Here is an 18,591-nt window from a genome sequence, read left to right as displayed (position 1 = left end):
TTCTGTTGAGGTGCCCATACTTTTGCACCGGTCAAATTTTGGTTTAATGCATATTGCACATTTTCTGTTAGTACAATAAACCTCATTTCAATCCTGAAATATTACTGTGTCCATCAGTTATTAGATATATCAAACTGAAATGGCTGTTATAAACACCAAAATATTTAGAACTAAAAATGATTAAGATTAATAGGGGTGCCCAAACTTTTTCATAGGACTGTATATAGCCTGACTTAATTGCTGTGTATCCCAGGTAGGTTTTGGGGGTACACACCATTAAAAACTGAATTGAGCGTATATAGCCTGACTGACATGCTGTGTATCCCACTTAGCTTTTGGGGGGTACAACATTAAAAACTGGTTTGAGCTTATATGGACTGAATAAATTGCTGCGTATCCCACTTAGCTTTTTTTTTTTTTTTGGGGGGGGGGTAGGTAAACCCTTAAAAATTGGATTGAGCTTACATAGCCTGACTGAATTGCTGTGTATCCCACTTAGCTTTTGGGGGGTACAGCATTAAAAACTGGTTTGAGCTTATATGGCCTGGCTGAATTGCTATGTATCCCAGTTAGGTTTTGGGGTTACACACCGTGAAAAACTGGATTGATCGTACATAGCCGGACTGAATTTCTGTGTATCCCACTTAGGTTTTGGGGGTACACACCGTGGATATCTTGTTGAGCGTACATAGCCGGACCTAATTGCTCTGTATCCCTGTTGAGTGTTTGGGGGGACACCCCGTGGAAAGCTGGGTTGAGCGTATATAGCTGGACTGAATTGCTCTGTATCACTAAGTTTTTTTGGGGGTACCCCGTGGAAAGCTGTGTTGAGCGTATATAGCTGTACTGAATTGCTCTGTATTCCTGTTAGGTGTTCAGGGGGACACCCTGTGGAAAGCTGGGTTGAGCGTACTGTATATAGCCAGACCTAATTGCTCTGTATCCCTGTTAGTTTTTAGGGGGAAACCCCGTGGAAAGCTCGACTGCTCTCCCTGCAGTATAGCTCTGAAAAGAGCTGTTGTTTTTCTTCAGTTTTTCCCTGCCTACTAGAAGCTAATCCCTCTGTAGCCCTCAGCAGATATCTTTCTCTCCCTATATCTCACCGCAAATGTCACGAAGATGGCGGCCGCTATTCTTATAAATCCTAGGTTACATGTTTTCGGCAGCCAATGAGTTTTTTCAATTTTTTTCCAATGCCTATATTGTCGTAGTTCCTGTCCCACCTCCCCTGCACAGTTATTGGTGCAGAAAAAGCGCCAGGGAAGGTGGGAGGGGATGCAAATTTTCACTGCATTTGCCGTGTGGTATTTGATTGGAATCGAATACCTCGAACGACCTGATATTCGATCGAATACAAATTTGATCAAACGGCGTTCGCTCATCTCTACTAATGATCTCAACATCAGACATACTCTGAATATAGTCGGGGGGGGGGGGGGGCTTTTTACGTCTGTAGAGAAATTGCTCAACCTTTGAAAATTTCAAAAAATGAGCAGAAAATATTAAAGAATTACTTTTGGAACATAAACTGGAAAAATGGTCAAAAGGGCCTAAAACCAGAGCCCTAAGAACTGATAGATGTACAATTCTAAAACCAACGGAGAAGAAAACACTGGTGTTTGTTACCATCTTACATGACAAAATTCTGACTATCATTAATCGCCATTGGTGTATCTTACTTCTTGATCCAGATACATCAGAACATATAGACTCTAGAGCCTTCATGGGTTATAAAAAGACCAACATTGCAAATCACATTGTACAGAGTAATTTTCTCTTAGGGGGAGTCAACACGATGTAACATGCCACGTGATGTGGCACGTATACGGCGTGAGACTTTGTGCGCTGTTAACGCTCCCATTGATTTCAATGGGAGCTCGGATCGTATGCGCCGCATTATTTTGCGGCCGTGATTTTGCGGCCGCAAAATCACGGGTGCAAAATAACGGGTTGTATACGATCCTAACTACCATTGAAATCAATGGGAGCGTATATGGTGCGCAAACTCTCACACGCCGTATACGTGCCACATCACGCGGCACGTTACTCCATGTGAACTTACCCTAAGACAGAACCCACTTTAGAACACACATTCATACATTTTCTGGCTTTTATGAAAAAATAAAGTTTTATAAAGTTTTATATAAAAAGCAAGAAAATTATAAAACATTAAATCCCCATACCGTTCTAGTGGTTGATTCTAGTATATGGTCGTTTGTTCTCTTTTTTTGAAAAAAAATTATAAAAATCACAGATGAAAAAAATAAAAAAATCCCCATACCAAAATGTTTAATGAATAAAAAAAAATACAAACAATACAATTTCGAGTACTGCTGCATCTGTAATGATCCAAATAGTACAACTGTAATATATATATACACACACACATATATATATATATATATATATATATATATATATATATATATATATATATATATATATACAGGGTGTCCCAAAAAAATGTATACACATTTTAGCAGCTGATAAATCAATTATTTATTCTTTCTTTACAGTCTGGACCCATTAAACCGAGTGATGGCATACAGACTTGACTTTGAAGAAAGGAAATTTATTCTAAAATGCTACTGGAAGTATGAAAACGCAGTAGAAGTGCAAAGACAATTTAGGAGGTAGTTTAACAAAGAACCACCTACATGAGTTACCATCACTCGAATTAGAGATAAGTTTGAAGCTGATGGAAATGTTCAGGACGTCCATAAGAAGCGTTCTGGAAGACCACGTACCTCGACAAGCCCCATAAAAGAAGAAAGATTACTGGAAACGTTTCAATGAAGTCCAAGAAAGTCTTTGCAGCAAGCTAGTCGTGAGGTAGGGATTTCAAAATTATCAGTCCATCGCTACATGAAACGTTGTCAGTGGAGAAGTTACATTCCAAGATTAGCCCATGCTCTTAATGACGATGATCCAGACCGAAGAGTACAGTATTGCGAGTGGTACTTGGAGCGATGTAACGAAGATGCACACTTTCCTACAAAAGTTGTGTGGAGTGATGAGGCCACATTCAAATTAAATGGTTCGATTAACAGACACAATTGCACCTACTGGGGACCTGAGAATAACACATGGTAGTGTGGAGGTGCCCCATCTTTCTTCTTTTATGGGGCTTGTCGAGGTACGTGGTCTTCCGGAACGCTTCTTATGGACGTCCTGAACAGTTCCATCAGCTTCAAATTTATCTCTAATTCCAGTGATGGTAACTCGTGTAGGTGGTTCTTTGTTAAACTCCCTCCTAAATTGTCTTTGCACTTCTACTGCGTATTCATACTTCTAGTAGCATTTTAGAATACATTTCCTTTCTTCAAAGTCAAGTTTGTATGCCATCACTCGGTTTAATGGGTTCAGTCTGTAAAGAAAGAATAAATAATTGAGTTATCAGCTGCTAAAATGTGTATACATTTTTCTGGGACACCCTGTAAATATTTGTTTTAAATTTAAAAAAACAGCAAACAATTTATAGACTGAAATGGCAATGGCAGAATTCCTTTTTCTTTCATATAACTTGTCCTGCAAAAAACAATCCATTATAGGGTTGCGTTGACAGAAAAGTAAAACGTGACATGCCATGATGGAAAGATAAAAATGGCTTAAAGATTTGAGGCTCAAAATAGGCCAGTCCGTAAGTAGTGTATTAATTTTTATTCATTTTGTATTTTTTTTTTTTTTTTTAGGTGTGTACGTCGTTTTGAAGGTCATTTAAATCGCTACCAAACATGTGGTGTTGCAGTGAGTCCTTGTGGGAGGTTCATTGCTTGTGGATCTGAGGATAGATGTGTAAGTCTTCTTTTGATTTCATGTTCTCAACATACAGTAAGTTACTATTATAAGAACTACATTTTGAAATCTCAAGTAGCTATTGTTACAAGCAAGTAGGTCTTGACACTAGTTGTCACATGTATAGCACATGATTTGCAACCGTAGGTAGAATTATTGAAATGAAAGGCTGGTTGTAAAACTAATTTTACAAGATACGCCAAGTATTGATCAAAATGGAAGAGTACCAGTGTCAAATAGGACTAGGATTACACAGTGATGGCATTGGAACAAGCAATTTAACTAGACAAAGGCATCACAGTAACCAAAACCCCAAACCTATTAGATTTCATTGTGACCACAGTCACTATCATTTGTTGTAGTTTTAGCTGCATAAACTTGGGATTATCCCGTCTCCTGTCTCAGCAGCTTTGCCTACTCTTGCTTCTTCTCACTTCCCGTATTTTTCAGTAAACTGGGAGAGGTAGTTTTGACTGTTTGATGAACAGGATACTATAAACTATTACAATACAGACTGCCTTTACTATTTTGAGATTATTTATTATGATTGTTAGCATTATAATATAAATGCAGATCAAATATCATGCACAGTAAATGTATATTACATTACACTGGTTTGTATAAAATTCTTACCATTCTTCTAGAGAGTGTTTACATAGAGATTTAACAAACATGGCTCTCGGAGCCTTTATTAGCAATCTGCAATTAGATGAACTAATTGTCATGCTGGCAAAGCTGTACATAACAGTGAGAGCTTTCGGCCCTCTCCCCCTTCCCCCACCCCAGTGATCAGTGACTGACGTAATTTGTCCTGTTTGGAGGTCCAGCTCCATGGAAACAATGTATAAATAATGGTAGGAATAATTTCACATAGCATGCAAACAAAGCATTATGTATTTAGAAAAACTCTTGAATTTACATAAGCTAACAGCATAGAGATGGGAATACCCCTCTAATGTTTAGAGTCCCCTTGAAGTCCTAGCAAAATGGTTACATATCTTTTTTTTGTTAAAATGGTCCTATTGTGCTCATCCTCTAAGTTAAAAGGGTATTCCCATGTACATAGTTTTTTTTAAAATTTGTAGATAATTAAAAGTTAAACATGTTTGCAAATATAAGTAATTAAGCATTTTGCAGAGTTTTAAAGATTTTCTCTAAATATCTTGTGGTCACAGCCTGTTGTCTTCATCGGTTGCCAGTAGATACAAGCATGAATGCAGGAACTTTCTAAGGTCAGAAAATCAGCCATGATTTCTTTTGTGTGACTGTGATATCTTCTCATACATGTAATGTCCCTGCCTGATAACCCAGGTACAATAAGAAAATCATAGCTAGCTTCCTTACAGGTCTCAGACCATAGAAAGTTTCGGTATTAGTGGTCGTAACCATTGGCAACCGATCAAAATAACAGACTATCACCACTAAGAAAGTTAGAGAAAATTATTAAAACTTTGCAGAATTTTTAATTACCTATATTTGCAAAAATGTTTAACTTTTAATTATCTACAATAGATATGATTATAAACATGGGAATACCTTTATACTCGAGCATAAGCCGAATTTTTCAGCCCAGTTTTTGAGCTGAAAAAGCCCCCCTTGGCTTATACTCGAGTCAGCAAAAAAAAATTTGACCAGCCACAATATCAATGTATAGAATCTCCCATAAAATAGTGCAAAATTATTATTTTTTTTTTTTAAATAAAATTAAAAATATAAAAGTTCTAAATCACTCCTTATCCCTAGAATACATATAAAAGTAGAAAATGACTGTGAAACACATACACATTAGGTATCCCTGTGTCTGACAGTGCCCGGTCTACTGAATATAGGGTATCTGCAGTGCTCCTGTTCTGTCGGAAAGGGGTTAATAGGAGCACTGCAGATACCCTACATTCAGTCAGGCTGAATTCCAAGTGGGGGGAAAAAAAAACAGTCCTCAAGCTCAGGGAAGGGGCAGATAGACAACCAAAACATCCCCTCCCCTTCCCCAGCATCTACTGCACCCAAAAAACTCCGACCATTTTAATTTTTAAAATTTACCAGTAGCTGCTGCATTTCCCCTCCCCCTCGGCTTATACTCGAGTCAATAAGTTTTCCCAGTTTTTTTGTGGTAAAATTAGGGGCCTCGGCTTATATTCAGGTCGGCTTATACTCGAGTATATATGTATACGTATATATACGTATGGTATCTAAATATAGATACCATGATGTACATATAGATGTTTAGCTTTCACATTATAAACTGTTTTCTGGCTTCTTTGAGAGAAGGACTTGGGCACAAAGGCAATATGTACTGATGTATAATTGTTTTCATCTATTTCTGTCCGATTTTTTTGGACATAACCAAAAGTATGGAATATTATAGTATTTTCTGAAAAAAAAAAAAGCAGGCAAATGCAGAACCTTTTTTTTTCTGTTTGCATCCGTTCTTTGCATCCATTAACCCCTTACGCTAAATCACGTACATGCATGTCAGGGAATGTGGTTATTTCCCGCATTCCCACGTGCATGTACGTGATGGAGATCCCACGGGCTCAGAAGCAGAGCCTGTGCGATCTCCGTGGGAGGCCGGCTGTATCTGACAGCCAGGCTCCCCCTGTGGCAGCAGGGACGGTGATTGCACCGACCCCCCCCCCCTGTTTAACCCTTAAGGTGCCATGATCAATAGTGATCATGGCACCCTAGGGGTTTGGCCGGCTATAAAGCATGCTGCCGGCTGAATAAGGAGTCCATGTTAGCTGTAATTTACAGCTACACGCTGCTCCTTAATCCTTAAATAGTGTGCTTACAGTATAAATAAAAAATTGTAAAAACGTTTTTTAAAAAATAAAATAATAAAGTGTGTAAAACAAACAAAACAAACACAGTTATGAAACACCCACAAACTCCCTTTTTCTATACAAAGTGAATTACATAAAAAAACAAAAATATTAATTAAAACAATACATGTTTGGTATTGCCGTGTCCGTAACCACCTGTACAATAAAAGTGAAACAATATTTAACCTGCTCAGTGAACGTCGGGAAAAAAAAAACGACAGAAATTAAAGTTTTTTGCACATTTTGCCTTACAAAAAATGCTAAAAGAATTGATCAAAAAGCCATACATCCCCCAAAACAGTACCAATGGAAAGCACAGGATGTCCCGCAAAAAATAAGCCCTCAACCAACTCTGTAAACCGAAAAATAAAAACATTACACATCTCAGAAGATAGCGATGCAAAAATCATTGATTTATGTCCCCAAATGTGTTTTGTTCTGCAGAATTACTAACACATAAAAATAAAATATAAATGAGATATTGCCGTAACCGTACCGACCCACAGAATAAAAGTCACGTTACTTATACTGTACGCTGCATGGCGAAAAATTTAAAAGGTAAAATGCAATGCCAGAATTGCTGTTTTTTTTTTAAGAGTTAATAAAATTTATTCTATAAATTGTAGGCACCCAATAATGGTGTCATTACAAAATACATCTCATGCCGCAAACAACAAGCCCTTATATGGCCAGGTCACCAGAAAATTAAGAAAAATATAGCATCTAGCAATGTGAAGACAAAACCCCCCAAATCATCAATCATTAGAACACAACTGGCTGTGGCAGGAAGGGAATATACAAGCTGTGTGAGTGTATATCAGGGGACACCACAGATTTACAGCTTACAAGGCAAGACACCAGAAGTGACCCCCAAAGTGACCCACAGAGTGACTCCCCCAATCATAGGAGTTACTGGGACATAGTAGGGAATTTGGTGTGTGCAATGTCCTCCGCACAGCTTACATATTCACTTTTCACCATCCGCTGTGCATTCCCGCCTGCAATACTAATACTCACTACACCCACTGGTAAATTCTTTCAGGGGTACAGCTTTCAAAATCTGTAACTCTTTGGGAATTCCACTTTTCTGGTACCTTACAGGCTCATGACAAACATGACATGGTGTCCAGATTCCAAACATCTAAATCTCCAAAAGCCAAATAGCGCTCTTTCCATTCCGAGCCCCACCATGTTCCCATACAGCAGATTATGGCCACATATGGGGTATTGGCGTGTTCAGGAGAAATTGTGTAACAACCTGTGGGGGGCTTTTTCTCCTTTAACCCCTTGTGAAACTGAAAACTTTGGGGTTAAAGGGACATTTTAGTAATTTTTCATTGACACATTCCAATGTTAGTGAAATCTGTGAAACTGCCGTAGGGTCAAAATGCTGAATTCTGTTGTTGAATTCCGTGAGGGGTGTAGTTTCTAAAATGGGGTCACTTTTGGGGGGTTTCCATTGTTTTGGTACTCTAGGAGCTCTGCAAATGAACATGGCGCATTAAAACTATTCCAGCAAAATCTGCTTTTCAAACTCCCTGTGTCGCTCCTTCCCTTCCATGCACTGCCATTTGCCCAAAAATCAGTTTACACCCTCATGTGGGGTATTTCTGTGCACAAGACAAATTGCGTGATAAACTGTCAGATGCATTTTCTAGTGTAACCCTTTGTGAATGTGATAATTTTAGGTCTAAATGAATGTATTAGTGAAAAAAATGAAATGTCTAAATTTCACCTCCATGTTATTTTTATTCTTATGAAAAGCTTAAAGGGTTAACAAACATCCCAAATGCTGTTTTGAATAATTTGAGGGGTGCAGTTTTGAAAATGGTGTGATTTGGGGGTCTTTCTATTATATAGACCTTTATAATTCCTTTCAGAACTGAAGCGGTCCCTAAAGAAAGAGTTTGGAGAATTTTCTTTTAAATCTGGAAAATCTCTCTTACACTTGTAAGCCTTGTAACATCCAAAATAAATTAAAATACAATCAAAAGATGATGCCAATATAAAGCAGAGATATGGTAGATAATATTTATTCATGTATTTGGGTGATATGGTTATCTGCCTGAAAAGCAGAGAATTTCACATTTTGAAAATTGCATTTTTTTCCAAATTTTCATCAAATTTCCTATTCTTTTTTTTAAAGTAAATACAAAAATATTGATTAGTGTTTACCACTAACATGAAGTATAATGTGGTACGAGAAAACAATCTCAAAATCACTTGTATAAGTTAAAGCTTCTCAAAGTTATTGCCATTTAAAGTGACACACGTCAATTTTGAAAAAATAGGCCTGGTCCTTAACTAACTTTTGGGCTTTGTCCTTATGGGGTTAAACAGATCCTAATGGATCCTCACTCTGCGGACATATTTAACACCTTCCCGCCATGAGCATTTTTTCAATTTTCGTTTGTTTTTGACTCACCCCACCCCCTTCCAAACCTCACAACTTTTATATTTTTCCACTCTCAGAGCTATGAGATCTTTTAATGTTTGCGGGACAAATTTTTCTTCCTGATGCTACTATTAAATATTCTGTACAATGTACTAGGAATCTGGAAAAAATTCAGAATGAGGTATATTTGAAGAAAAAGTACATTTTTGCGCCAAAATGACATGTCACCTGTATTCTATTTTCGGTACGATTCTGGGGATACCAAATTTCTATGGTTTTATTTACATTTTAGCCCCTTAAAAATCCAAATCTGTACCAAAACCAAAAATATTTTTTTCTAAAAGTTGCCATATTCTGACACTCATAACTTTTATACACGGGGATGTATAGGGCGTCCTTTTTTGCGGGACCAGGTGTACTTTTTAGTTATATCATTTTGGGGAATTGCTATTGCTTTAATTACGTTTTATTCAAATTTTTATCAAAAGCAAAATGGTGAAAAAAACTGCAGTTTGGCACTTTTGACTTTTTTCCTACTATGGAGTTTACTATTTGGGAAAAATATTTTTATTGATTTGAAATCCATGAAAAAAATGGTAGTTTAGCACTTTTAATTTTTTTTTATTTTTTCATTGTACAGGAAAAATATTTTTATAGATTTGTAGAGTGGGGGTTTTCAGACACAGGGATACCTAATTTGTATGTGTTTCACAGTATTTAAGTACTTTTATATGTGTTCTAGGGAAGGGGGTGTGATTTGAACTTAAAATTTTTAAATTTCTTAAATTTTTTTTTTTTTACTTTTTTTTTTTAACTTTTTTCCCCCAATGAATTAGACCCCCCTAGGGGGCTCTTGAACCCCAGGGGGTCTTATCCCTAATGCAATGCATTACAAAGATAATGCCTTGCAAAAAATATGTCATTTCTTTTGCAGGCTACTGTTACGGTTCTGTATATATATATTTTAAACTTCAGAACCTCTTAGCTGTAGAACACTACAGGCCCAATAGTGGGTGGCTGTATGTCTGAACTCAATGTGAACTACTGCAAAGACACTGCACTACAGTGCGGTACTTAATGTGAACAGTGTATACTGTGCGACACTCCATGTGAACAAGGTGCAACTAAAACCCTGCCAGTTTAGCTCACCGGCCAGGTACACCGGTCAGTACAAGTGAAACACACATGGCTGCCAAGGGTTAACTCTCACCCCAGGCCAGCAAACACACACACTTACCCCTGCGACAGCTAGGGGCCACCACGGAAGTTTAGAACATTCTCCTGCACACAGCTGGGAGTTACCAGGGGAGTTTGCATGCTCTTGCACACAGCTTGGAGCCATCAAACACTCATGCTCCCGCACACAGCTGGGAGCCATACATGAAGTAAGACAGTACACATAGGCTATCTCAGAGACCATACAGTCAGTGAAAAAATTGAGCAAGAAAAAGATTTGATACTCAGCCCAAACGTCGTCGAATCTCGGTTTCCATGTGTAGAGCTCCTTTTCACCGATATATCCTCGGTAAGGCTATGCCCGGAAAGCTAAACTCCCTCGACTCGGAGCAGTAGGCACAAATTTCAAGAGTAAAAAAGATCCAGCAAAAGCAAAGGTAGATGGTTCAATATAGAAAATTTTCTTCTTTATTATAAATCGCACATGCTCAATAAAAACCGCAACGGTACAAACATTTACAAGCAAAAAATAGCGTCAGACTGCGATTTATAATAAAGAAGAAAATTTTCTATATTGAACCATCTACCTTGGCTTTTGCTGGATCTTTTTTACTCTTGAAATTTATCTCAGAGACCATACCTGCTGCAGATCTACAAGCTGTAAAGGCGTCTACCGCTCTTAGCCCTGGTGTAGCTCTAACAGTTCAGGGTTTATAGGTCTCACCTAACAGCACCCAGGAGAAGCAGAGGAACCCCACACAGAGGCCTAGTCTGAAACCTGCCTGAGTACTGGAGCCTATCCCTGCTAACTACTGTCATTCACTCCGTGGACTTTGAGGAGATTTTAGTCAAAGTGTGAGCACCCGGCGGGCGTCGGCTCACGCTATTTAAAGGGAAGTCCCCGCCCAATAGGGGGAGTGGCCATGACCTCACCGCTCATGCTCAGTAGGGTAGAAATGGCACTTAGCTTGTGAGCAGCTCCAATACGTCTGAGCATGCTCAGTAAGGTGAAAGCGGGATGGTTAAACTGACCCGCAGGTGGCACTGTGCGCTATGATAGCAACCTGCGGGACCCAATCCTAACAGCTACAAAGAATAGCCTTCAAAAGAAAATCATTACAGACAGGCCTGGGAACTTTCACAAGGCTCTCGGCTGTCATGGCAATGGGAGGCCAGCCCTGGAGCTTGCTCCGGGTGCTGACGATCCCTGGCAAAATGGCAGTGCCCTTGCGCTGCCGGTAAAATGGTGCCTCAGACATCCGGTGGCTATGGCCATCTGTAAAAAACCAGCAGGGCTAAAGGAATCCATGTGTGAATGCTTACACTGTCGTAGCAATGCTCATGACTTATTCTTGAAGACCAGTTTGAGACAGTACATTGCCGACTTACAGCACATCATGTTCTCAGTGCAGAACTCTTATTTTACATTATCTGAACATGAAGAAAGTGAGAACTTTTATGTTTATCTGCACTAGGGCCCAGAATTTTAAAATGTTCCCTGGCAAACTCTATTTGTATAGAACAAGTAAGGAAGTCATAATTAAATAAAAAGTAAAATACTTCTAAACAAAAGTGAAGCTTTATTCTCCTTTTCTCATACTACCAGTCAATCCACGGTCTCCCAATGTTTGTATATTTAAAATGTTCATTACACTTTGTTCTGTAGTAAAATGATCCAGGGAGTCAAAATGAAGGGATTGAAGGCACTTGATAAAACTACAAAGGATTTTCTTGCAACAGTGATTTATAACTTATGACATATGAGAGATGCAGAATGAGGATCAGACAGTCAGGCAAAGGCAAGTCTGTGGATTTGTTGGCAAAAAAATATTTGACCCCGATTTGGTCTTTTAAGGAGATGAGAAGACAACTGCATATTCATGAGTAAAAGTGATTTAGTTCTGTTTTTAGAGCAAACTCAACAGCATAACCAGGTATTTTAAATATGAAGATGATTGAACTTGAATGTTAACAAAGCAAAAAGAAATTTTTTTTTGTAACTTCAGTCAAGTAGAATTTTTTTTTTTTTATAAGAATAATCACAAAGTGGGCATATTAAGGTCACTGATAAATGGAGTAGATTTTGCCAAGATGATTAAAGAGCCTTGTCATAAAACTACATATGCTGTGCTGTATGATGAAGCTCTCCATAACATGAGTTCACTAATAAAAAATATTTTATCTTAATAAAGTGCAGAAACTAGGATTTATGGTTTTATTATCTCAGAATAAAGAAATGATACATTTAAAATTGACTTCCTCCATGAAAGATTACTTGGAATCTATAACAGACTTTAAATACTAGTGAATATCATTGCCAGAAGTTTCAAACATTTGTTTAATATCCTGGTCAGACTTGTTCAGTAGCAGAAGTGATTTGAAATATTTCCATAATGTAGAATGGCATTTCAACATTATAGTTGTGAACATATGACCCCTTTTTATTGTTTAAGGCTGCTTTCAAGAAATAGCATTTTTTTTGAAAAGACACCACTTTTTTTATGCCATTTTATGAGTATGTATTTTTTTTTCATTTCAATTGTGCAATCAGATGTTTAACTGAAGGGTCATTCCCATCTGAGTAAATCACTCCCGGGATGTGAATAACCGTCTACAAGTCTCAAGCAGGACTTACAGAAATGGCTCAGTAAAGGATTTTGCTCTATGTCAATTTTTGGTGAAATCTGCGCCGTCGTCTCCTATGGAGATGCTGACTTAGGTGTGAACCTAACCATAGGAAAACAGCGTGGCACAGCTGAGCTACATTGTTTCCCTAGCTGTACAGTTATGGAAACAGTATAGTTAAATGTGTGACACTGTTTCTGTAGCTCCCATTCACTTCTGTGGGAGTTAAGGAATAGAGATGAGCGAACACCCAAATGTTCGAAGTTCGAAATCCGATTCGAACAGCTACTCACTGTTTGACTGTTCGAACGGGTTTCGAACCCCATTATAGTCTATGGGGAACATATACTCGTTAAGGGGGAAACCCAAATCCGTCTCAGGAGGGTCACCAAGTCCACTATGACACCCCAGGAAATGATGCCAACACCCTGGAATGACATGGGACAGCAGGGGAAGCATGTCTGGGGGCATAAAAGTCACTTTATTACATGGAAATCCCTGTCAGCTTGCGATTTTCGCAAGCTAACTTTTTCCCATAGGAATGCATTGGCCAGCGTTGATTGGCCAGTCTCCAGGATTCGGCCAATCAGCGCTGGCTCTACCGGAGGAGGCGGAGTCTAAGATCGCTGAACACCAGTCTCCATTCAGGTCCGACCTTAGACTCCGCCTCCTCCGGCAGAGCCAGTGCTGATTGGCCGAAGGCTGGCCAATCAACGCTGGCCAATGCATTCCTATGGGTATGCAGAGACTCAGCAGTGTTGAGCCAGTTCTGCTCAACTACACCGTGTGCCGGTCAGCTCTGCTGTGCGAGCTCGGCATACACTCAGCTCTGCATCACCGCTGGCGTTGGCCAGCGATGATTGGCCAGTATACAGAATCAGTATACAGAATCAGCAGAACCCTTGTGCACACTCGGCTCTGCTACATCAGAGCCGAGGGTGCGCTTGAACCCTTGTGCACACTCGGCTCTGCTACATCAGAGCCGAGGGTGCGCTTGAACCCTTGTGCACACTCAGCTCTGCTACATCAGAGCCGAGGGTGCGCTTGAACCCTTGTGCACACTCGGCTCTGCTACATCAGAGCCGAGGGTGCACTTGAACCCTTGTGCACACTCAGCTCTGCTACATCAGAGCCGAGTGTGCGCATGAACCCTTGTGCACACTCAGCTCTGCTTCATCACGCTAATAGAATGGATTGGCCAGCGCTGATTGGCCAATGCATTCAATTAACGTGATGAAGCAGTGCTGAATGCGTGTGCTTAGCTCAACTACTCCACCGGCGTAGTTTTGCTAAGCACACACATTCAGCTCTGCTTCATCATGCCAATAGAATGCATTGGCCAGCGCTGATTGGCCAGAGTACATAATTCAGCCAATCAGTGCTGGCTCTGCTGGAGGAGGCGGAGTCTAAGGTCGGACCTGCATGGAGACTGGTGTGGAGCGATCTTAGACTCCGCCTCCTCCAGCAGAGCCAGCGCTGATTGGCCGAATTATGAACTCTGGCCAATCAGCGCTGGCCAATGCATTCCTATGGGAAAAAGTTTATCTCACAAAAAACACAATTACACACCCGATAGAGCCCCAAAAAGTTATTTTTAATAACATTCCTACCTAAATAAAGGTTATCCCTAGCTATCCCTGCCTGTACAGCTATCCCTGTCTCATAGTCACAAAGTTCACATTCTCATATGACCCGGATTTGAAATCCACTATTCGTCTAAAATGGAGGTCACCTTATTTCGGCAGCCAATGACTTTTTCCGATTTTTTTCAATGCCCCCGTTGTCGTAGTTCCTGTCCCACCTCCCCTGCGCTGTTATTGGTGCAAAAAAAGCGCCAGGGAAGGTGGGAGGGGAATCGAATTTTTTTGGAGTTTGCCACGTGGTGTCCATATGGAATCAAACATCTCAAACAGCCTGATATCCGATCGAACATGTGTTCGATAGAACACTGTTCGCTCATCTCTATTAACCGGTTAAGGACCGCTGGCCGTAAATTTACGGCCAGCAGTCCTGGTCTCTAAGACCAGCCGATAATAAATTTACGGCCGGTCTTCAGAGACTCACTAGGCAGGGGGTGGGGCGGGGGGAGGGCAGGGGTTAGGTGTTACTGACACCTAACCACCCCCTCAACAACGTTCAGTCGGACTCAGTTCCGACTGAACGCTTTAACCCTTTCGATCCTGCCGTGAAACATCACGGCGCGATCGAAAGGGATCCGCCGCAGATTGAAGCTGATCGGCACCCCCCGTGGCGAGATCGGGGGGTGCCGATGTCAGTAGAAGGTAGTCTGGGGTCTGGCCAGTGACCCCAGACTACCGGAGCCCCCACATACCTGGTTGATCCTGCCGACCGATGGAGGAAGTGAGCGATGTGTCTCACTTCCTCTGCTGCTTGCAGGACACGAGCAGGCTCATGTCCTGCTCGTGTCTTGCAAGCTACTATACAGAATCAGTTGGTGCTTTCATCAAAGCATCAACTGATTCAAGTGTCCTAAATGGACACATGAAAAAGTTAAAAAAAAAAAAAAGTTAAAAAAAAAATAAAGTGTATGAAAAAAGTTATAAAGCCCAAAAATCCCTTTTTCTCTATACAAAATGAATTATATAAAAAAAGGTACAAAAAATTAATAAAAACAATGCATATTTGGTATCGCCGCGTCCGTAACAACCTGTACAATAAAACTGAAATAATATTTAATGTATACGGTGTACATCTGAAAAAAAAAAACGGAAAAAACCCACCGGAAGTAATGATTTTTCACCATATCACCTTACAAAATATGCTATAAAAAGTGATCAAAAAATCATATGCACCCCACAACAGTACCAATAAAAAGCGCAGGTTGTCCCGCAAAAAATAAGCCCTCAACCAACACTGTCAACCGAAAAATAAAAATGTTACGCCTCTCAGAAGATGGCGATGCAAAAATCACTGATTTATGTCCCCAAATGTGTTTTTGTTCTGCAGAATTAGTATCGCATAAAAAAATACTATAAATGAGGTATCGCCGTAACCGTACCGACCCGCAGAATAAAGGCTACATGTTACTTATACTGTACGCTGCATGGCGCAAAATTTAAAGGGTACAACTCAATGCCAGGATTGATTTTTTTTTTATTTTTTTTTTAAATCCAGCAAGAAAGAGTTAATAAAATGTATTCAGTATGTTGTAGGCACCCAAAAATGGTGTCATTACAAAATACATCACATCCCGCAAACAACAAGCCCTTATATGGCCACGTCACCAAAAGAATAAAGAAAATATAGCATCTACCAATGTGAAGACAAAAAACCCCAAAATCGCCAAATTATTAGAATACAACTGGCGGCGTCAGGAAGGGAATGTATAAGCAGTGTGAGCGAATATCAGGGGACACCCCAGATTTACAGCTTATGAGGGAACAGACACCAGAAGTGACCCCCAAAGTGACCCCCAGAGTGACTCCCCCAATCATAGGAGCTACTGGGACATAGTAGGGAATTTGGTGTCTGCAATGTTCTCCGCACTGCTTATATATTCCCTCTTCGCCATCCGCCGTGCAGTCACGTCCGGATACTAATACTCACTACACCCCCTGAGAAATTCTTTGAGGGGTGCAGTTTTCAAAATGGGGTCACTCCTTTGGGGAATCCACTTTTCTGGTACCTTACAGGCTCTACAAACATGACATGGCGTCCAGATACCAAACATCTGAATCTGTACTCCAAAAGCCTCATCGCGCTCCTTCCCTTCTGCGCCCTGCTGTGTGCCCAAACTGCAGTTTATGCCACATGTATGACACTGGTGTACCCCGGATAACGGACGTAATGTCATATGTGGGAATAAACTGATATTAGGGCACAGCCAGACACAGAAGGGAAGAAGGGTTATTGGGTTTTTGGAGCGCAGACGGTTTGGTTTTTGGATGCCATGACACTTTTGCACAGCTGAAACGCCAGTAAAGTGGAATCCCCTGATATGAGACCCTATTTTGGAAACTACACCCCTGAAGGATTTATCCAGGGGTACAGACAGCATTTTTAGCCCCCAAGTTTTGCTATAACTTATTATCCATAAATGAATACGAAGCGGATTGTGAGAGGTGAAAATGACCATTTTTCCAGGAATACATAATTTCTGTGCGTAATATATTGTGCCCGACTTGTATCAGAGATGAACGCTCTGAAAGCTGTTGTGCCCGGGATACCACCCGCTTACCAGTTTTTGGAGTGTCTCTGCTGACATAAGTTGGGCACAACATATCGGGTACTGAAATGGCGAATCTCTGGAAATTTTTCATTTTTAACTTCTCATTATCAGTTGCGATTTCATTTCTGGAAACTAAATAAATGCAACACTCAAGGGTTAAAAATTCTCGCTACTCCATTTGATAAATCCCATCAGTGGGCTAGTGTCCAAAATAGGGTGACATGTCTGCGGATTCCACTTTATTGACAATTCAGGGGCTTTGCAAAAGTGACGTCCAAAAACCAAACTGTGCTCCAGAAACCAAAATAGCGCTCCTTCCCTTCTGCGCCCTGCTGTGTGCCCAAACTACAGTTTATGACACATGTATGACACTGTTGTACCCGGGATAACGGACGTAATGTCATATGTGGGTATAAACTGATATTAGGGCACATGTATGACACTGGTGTACCCGGGATAACGGACGTAATGTCATAAGTGGTTATAAACTGATATTAGGGCACAGACGGACACAGAAGGGTTATTGGGTTTTTGGAGCACAGATGGTTTGGTTTTTGGATGCCATGACACTTTTGCAGAGACCCTAAACTTGCCCCTACAAAATGGGGTTTACAGTTACCTCCAGGTCTCTCCAAAAGGAACATGGCCCCCAGAAAGTCCCTCTAAATCTGTACCCCAAAAGCTAAAAAGCGCAGTGCTCCTTCCCTTCTGAGCCCTGCTATGTACCCAAGCAGCAGTTTACACCCACATATATATTTTTTTGCCCCTCGGGATGGCCCCTTAATAGTTTTAGGAGTGCAGGTCTCTGACAACACAAAGTGGGTGCAACGTATTGAGCACCGAAATGGCATATTTCTTTCAAAATTTCAATTTTCATTTTGGACATTCATTTTTTGGAAGCATTTTAGGCACAAAATGATAATACCCCTTGATTCATTCCATGACAGGTGTAGTTTATAAAATGGGGTCACTTTTGAGGGGTTTCCATTGTATTGGTACTTTAGGGGCTCAGCAAATGTGACATGGCCCCTCAAAACTATTCCAGCCACATCTGCCCTCCAAAATCCAAATACCTCTCTTTCCATTCTGAGCCTCACCATGTACCCATACAGCAGATTATGGCCACATATGGGGTATTGCCGTGTTCAGGAGAAAATTTGTAACAAACTGTGGGGGGCTTTTAATTCTTTAACTACTTGCAAAATTAAAAATATGGCGCTAAATGGACGATACATTGTGAAAAAAAAAGTAATTTTTCATTTTTACGTCCCAATGTTAATAAAATCTGTGAAACAGCTGTGAGGCCAAAATGCTCACTATACCCCTAGATAAATTCTATGAGTGGTGTAGTTTCCAAAATGGGGTCACTTTTAGGGGGTTTCCACTGTATTGGTACTCTAGGGGCTCTGCAAATGCGACATGGGACTTGAAAAATATTCCAGCAAAATCTGTCCTTCAAAAGCCAAATAGCGCTCTTTCCATTCTGAGCCCCACCATGTTCCCATACAGCAGATTATTACCACATATGGGGCATTTCCGTGTTCAGGAGAAATTGTTTAACGAACTTTATGGAGCTTTTTCCCCTTTATCCT

At 40.3% G+C, this 18,591-nt stretch overlaps 1 protein-coding gene across 1 annotated transcript in view; it reads left to right on the top strand.

The window, feature by feature from the left end:
- Window positions 1-18,591, top strand: part of WDR27 (WD repeat domain 27) — a 225,337-nt gene that overhangs the window by 137,440 nt on the left and 69,306 nt on the right. The window contains exon 22 of the mRNA XM_075267691.1: window positions 3,693-3,795. Within this exon, the coding sequence (XP_075123792.1) occupies window positions 3,693-3,795 (103 nt within the window). The remainder of the gene's footprint in view (window positions 1-3,692; window positions 3,796-18,591) is intronic.

Source organism: Leptodactylus fuscus, chromosome 3 (assembly GCF_031893055.1).
Source record: "Leptodactylus fuscus isolate aLepFus1 chromosome 3, aLepFus1.hap2, whole genome shotgun sequence".
Lineage (NCBI taxonomy): Eukaryota > Metazoa > Chordata > Amphibia > Anura > Leptodactylidae > Leptodactylus > Leptodactylus fuscus.
This window is presented reverse-complemented; position numbering and strand designations above follow the sequence as displayed.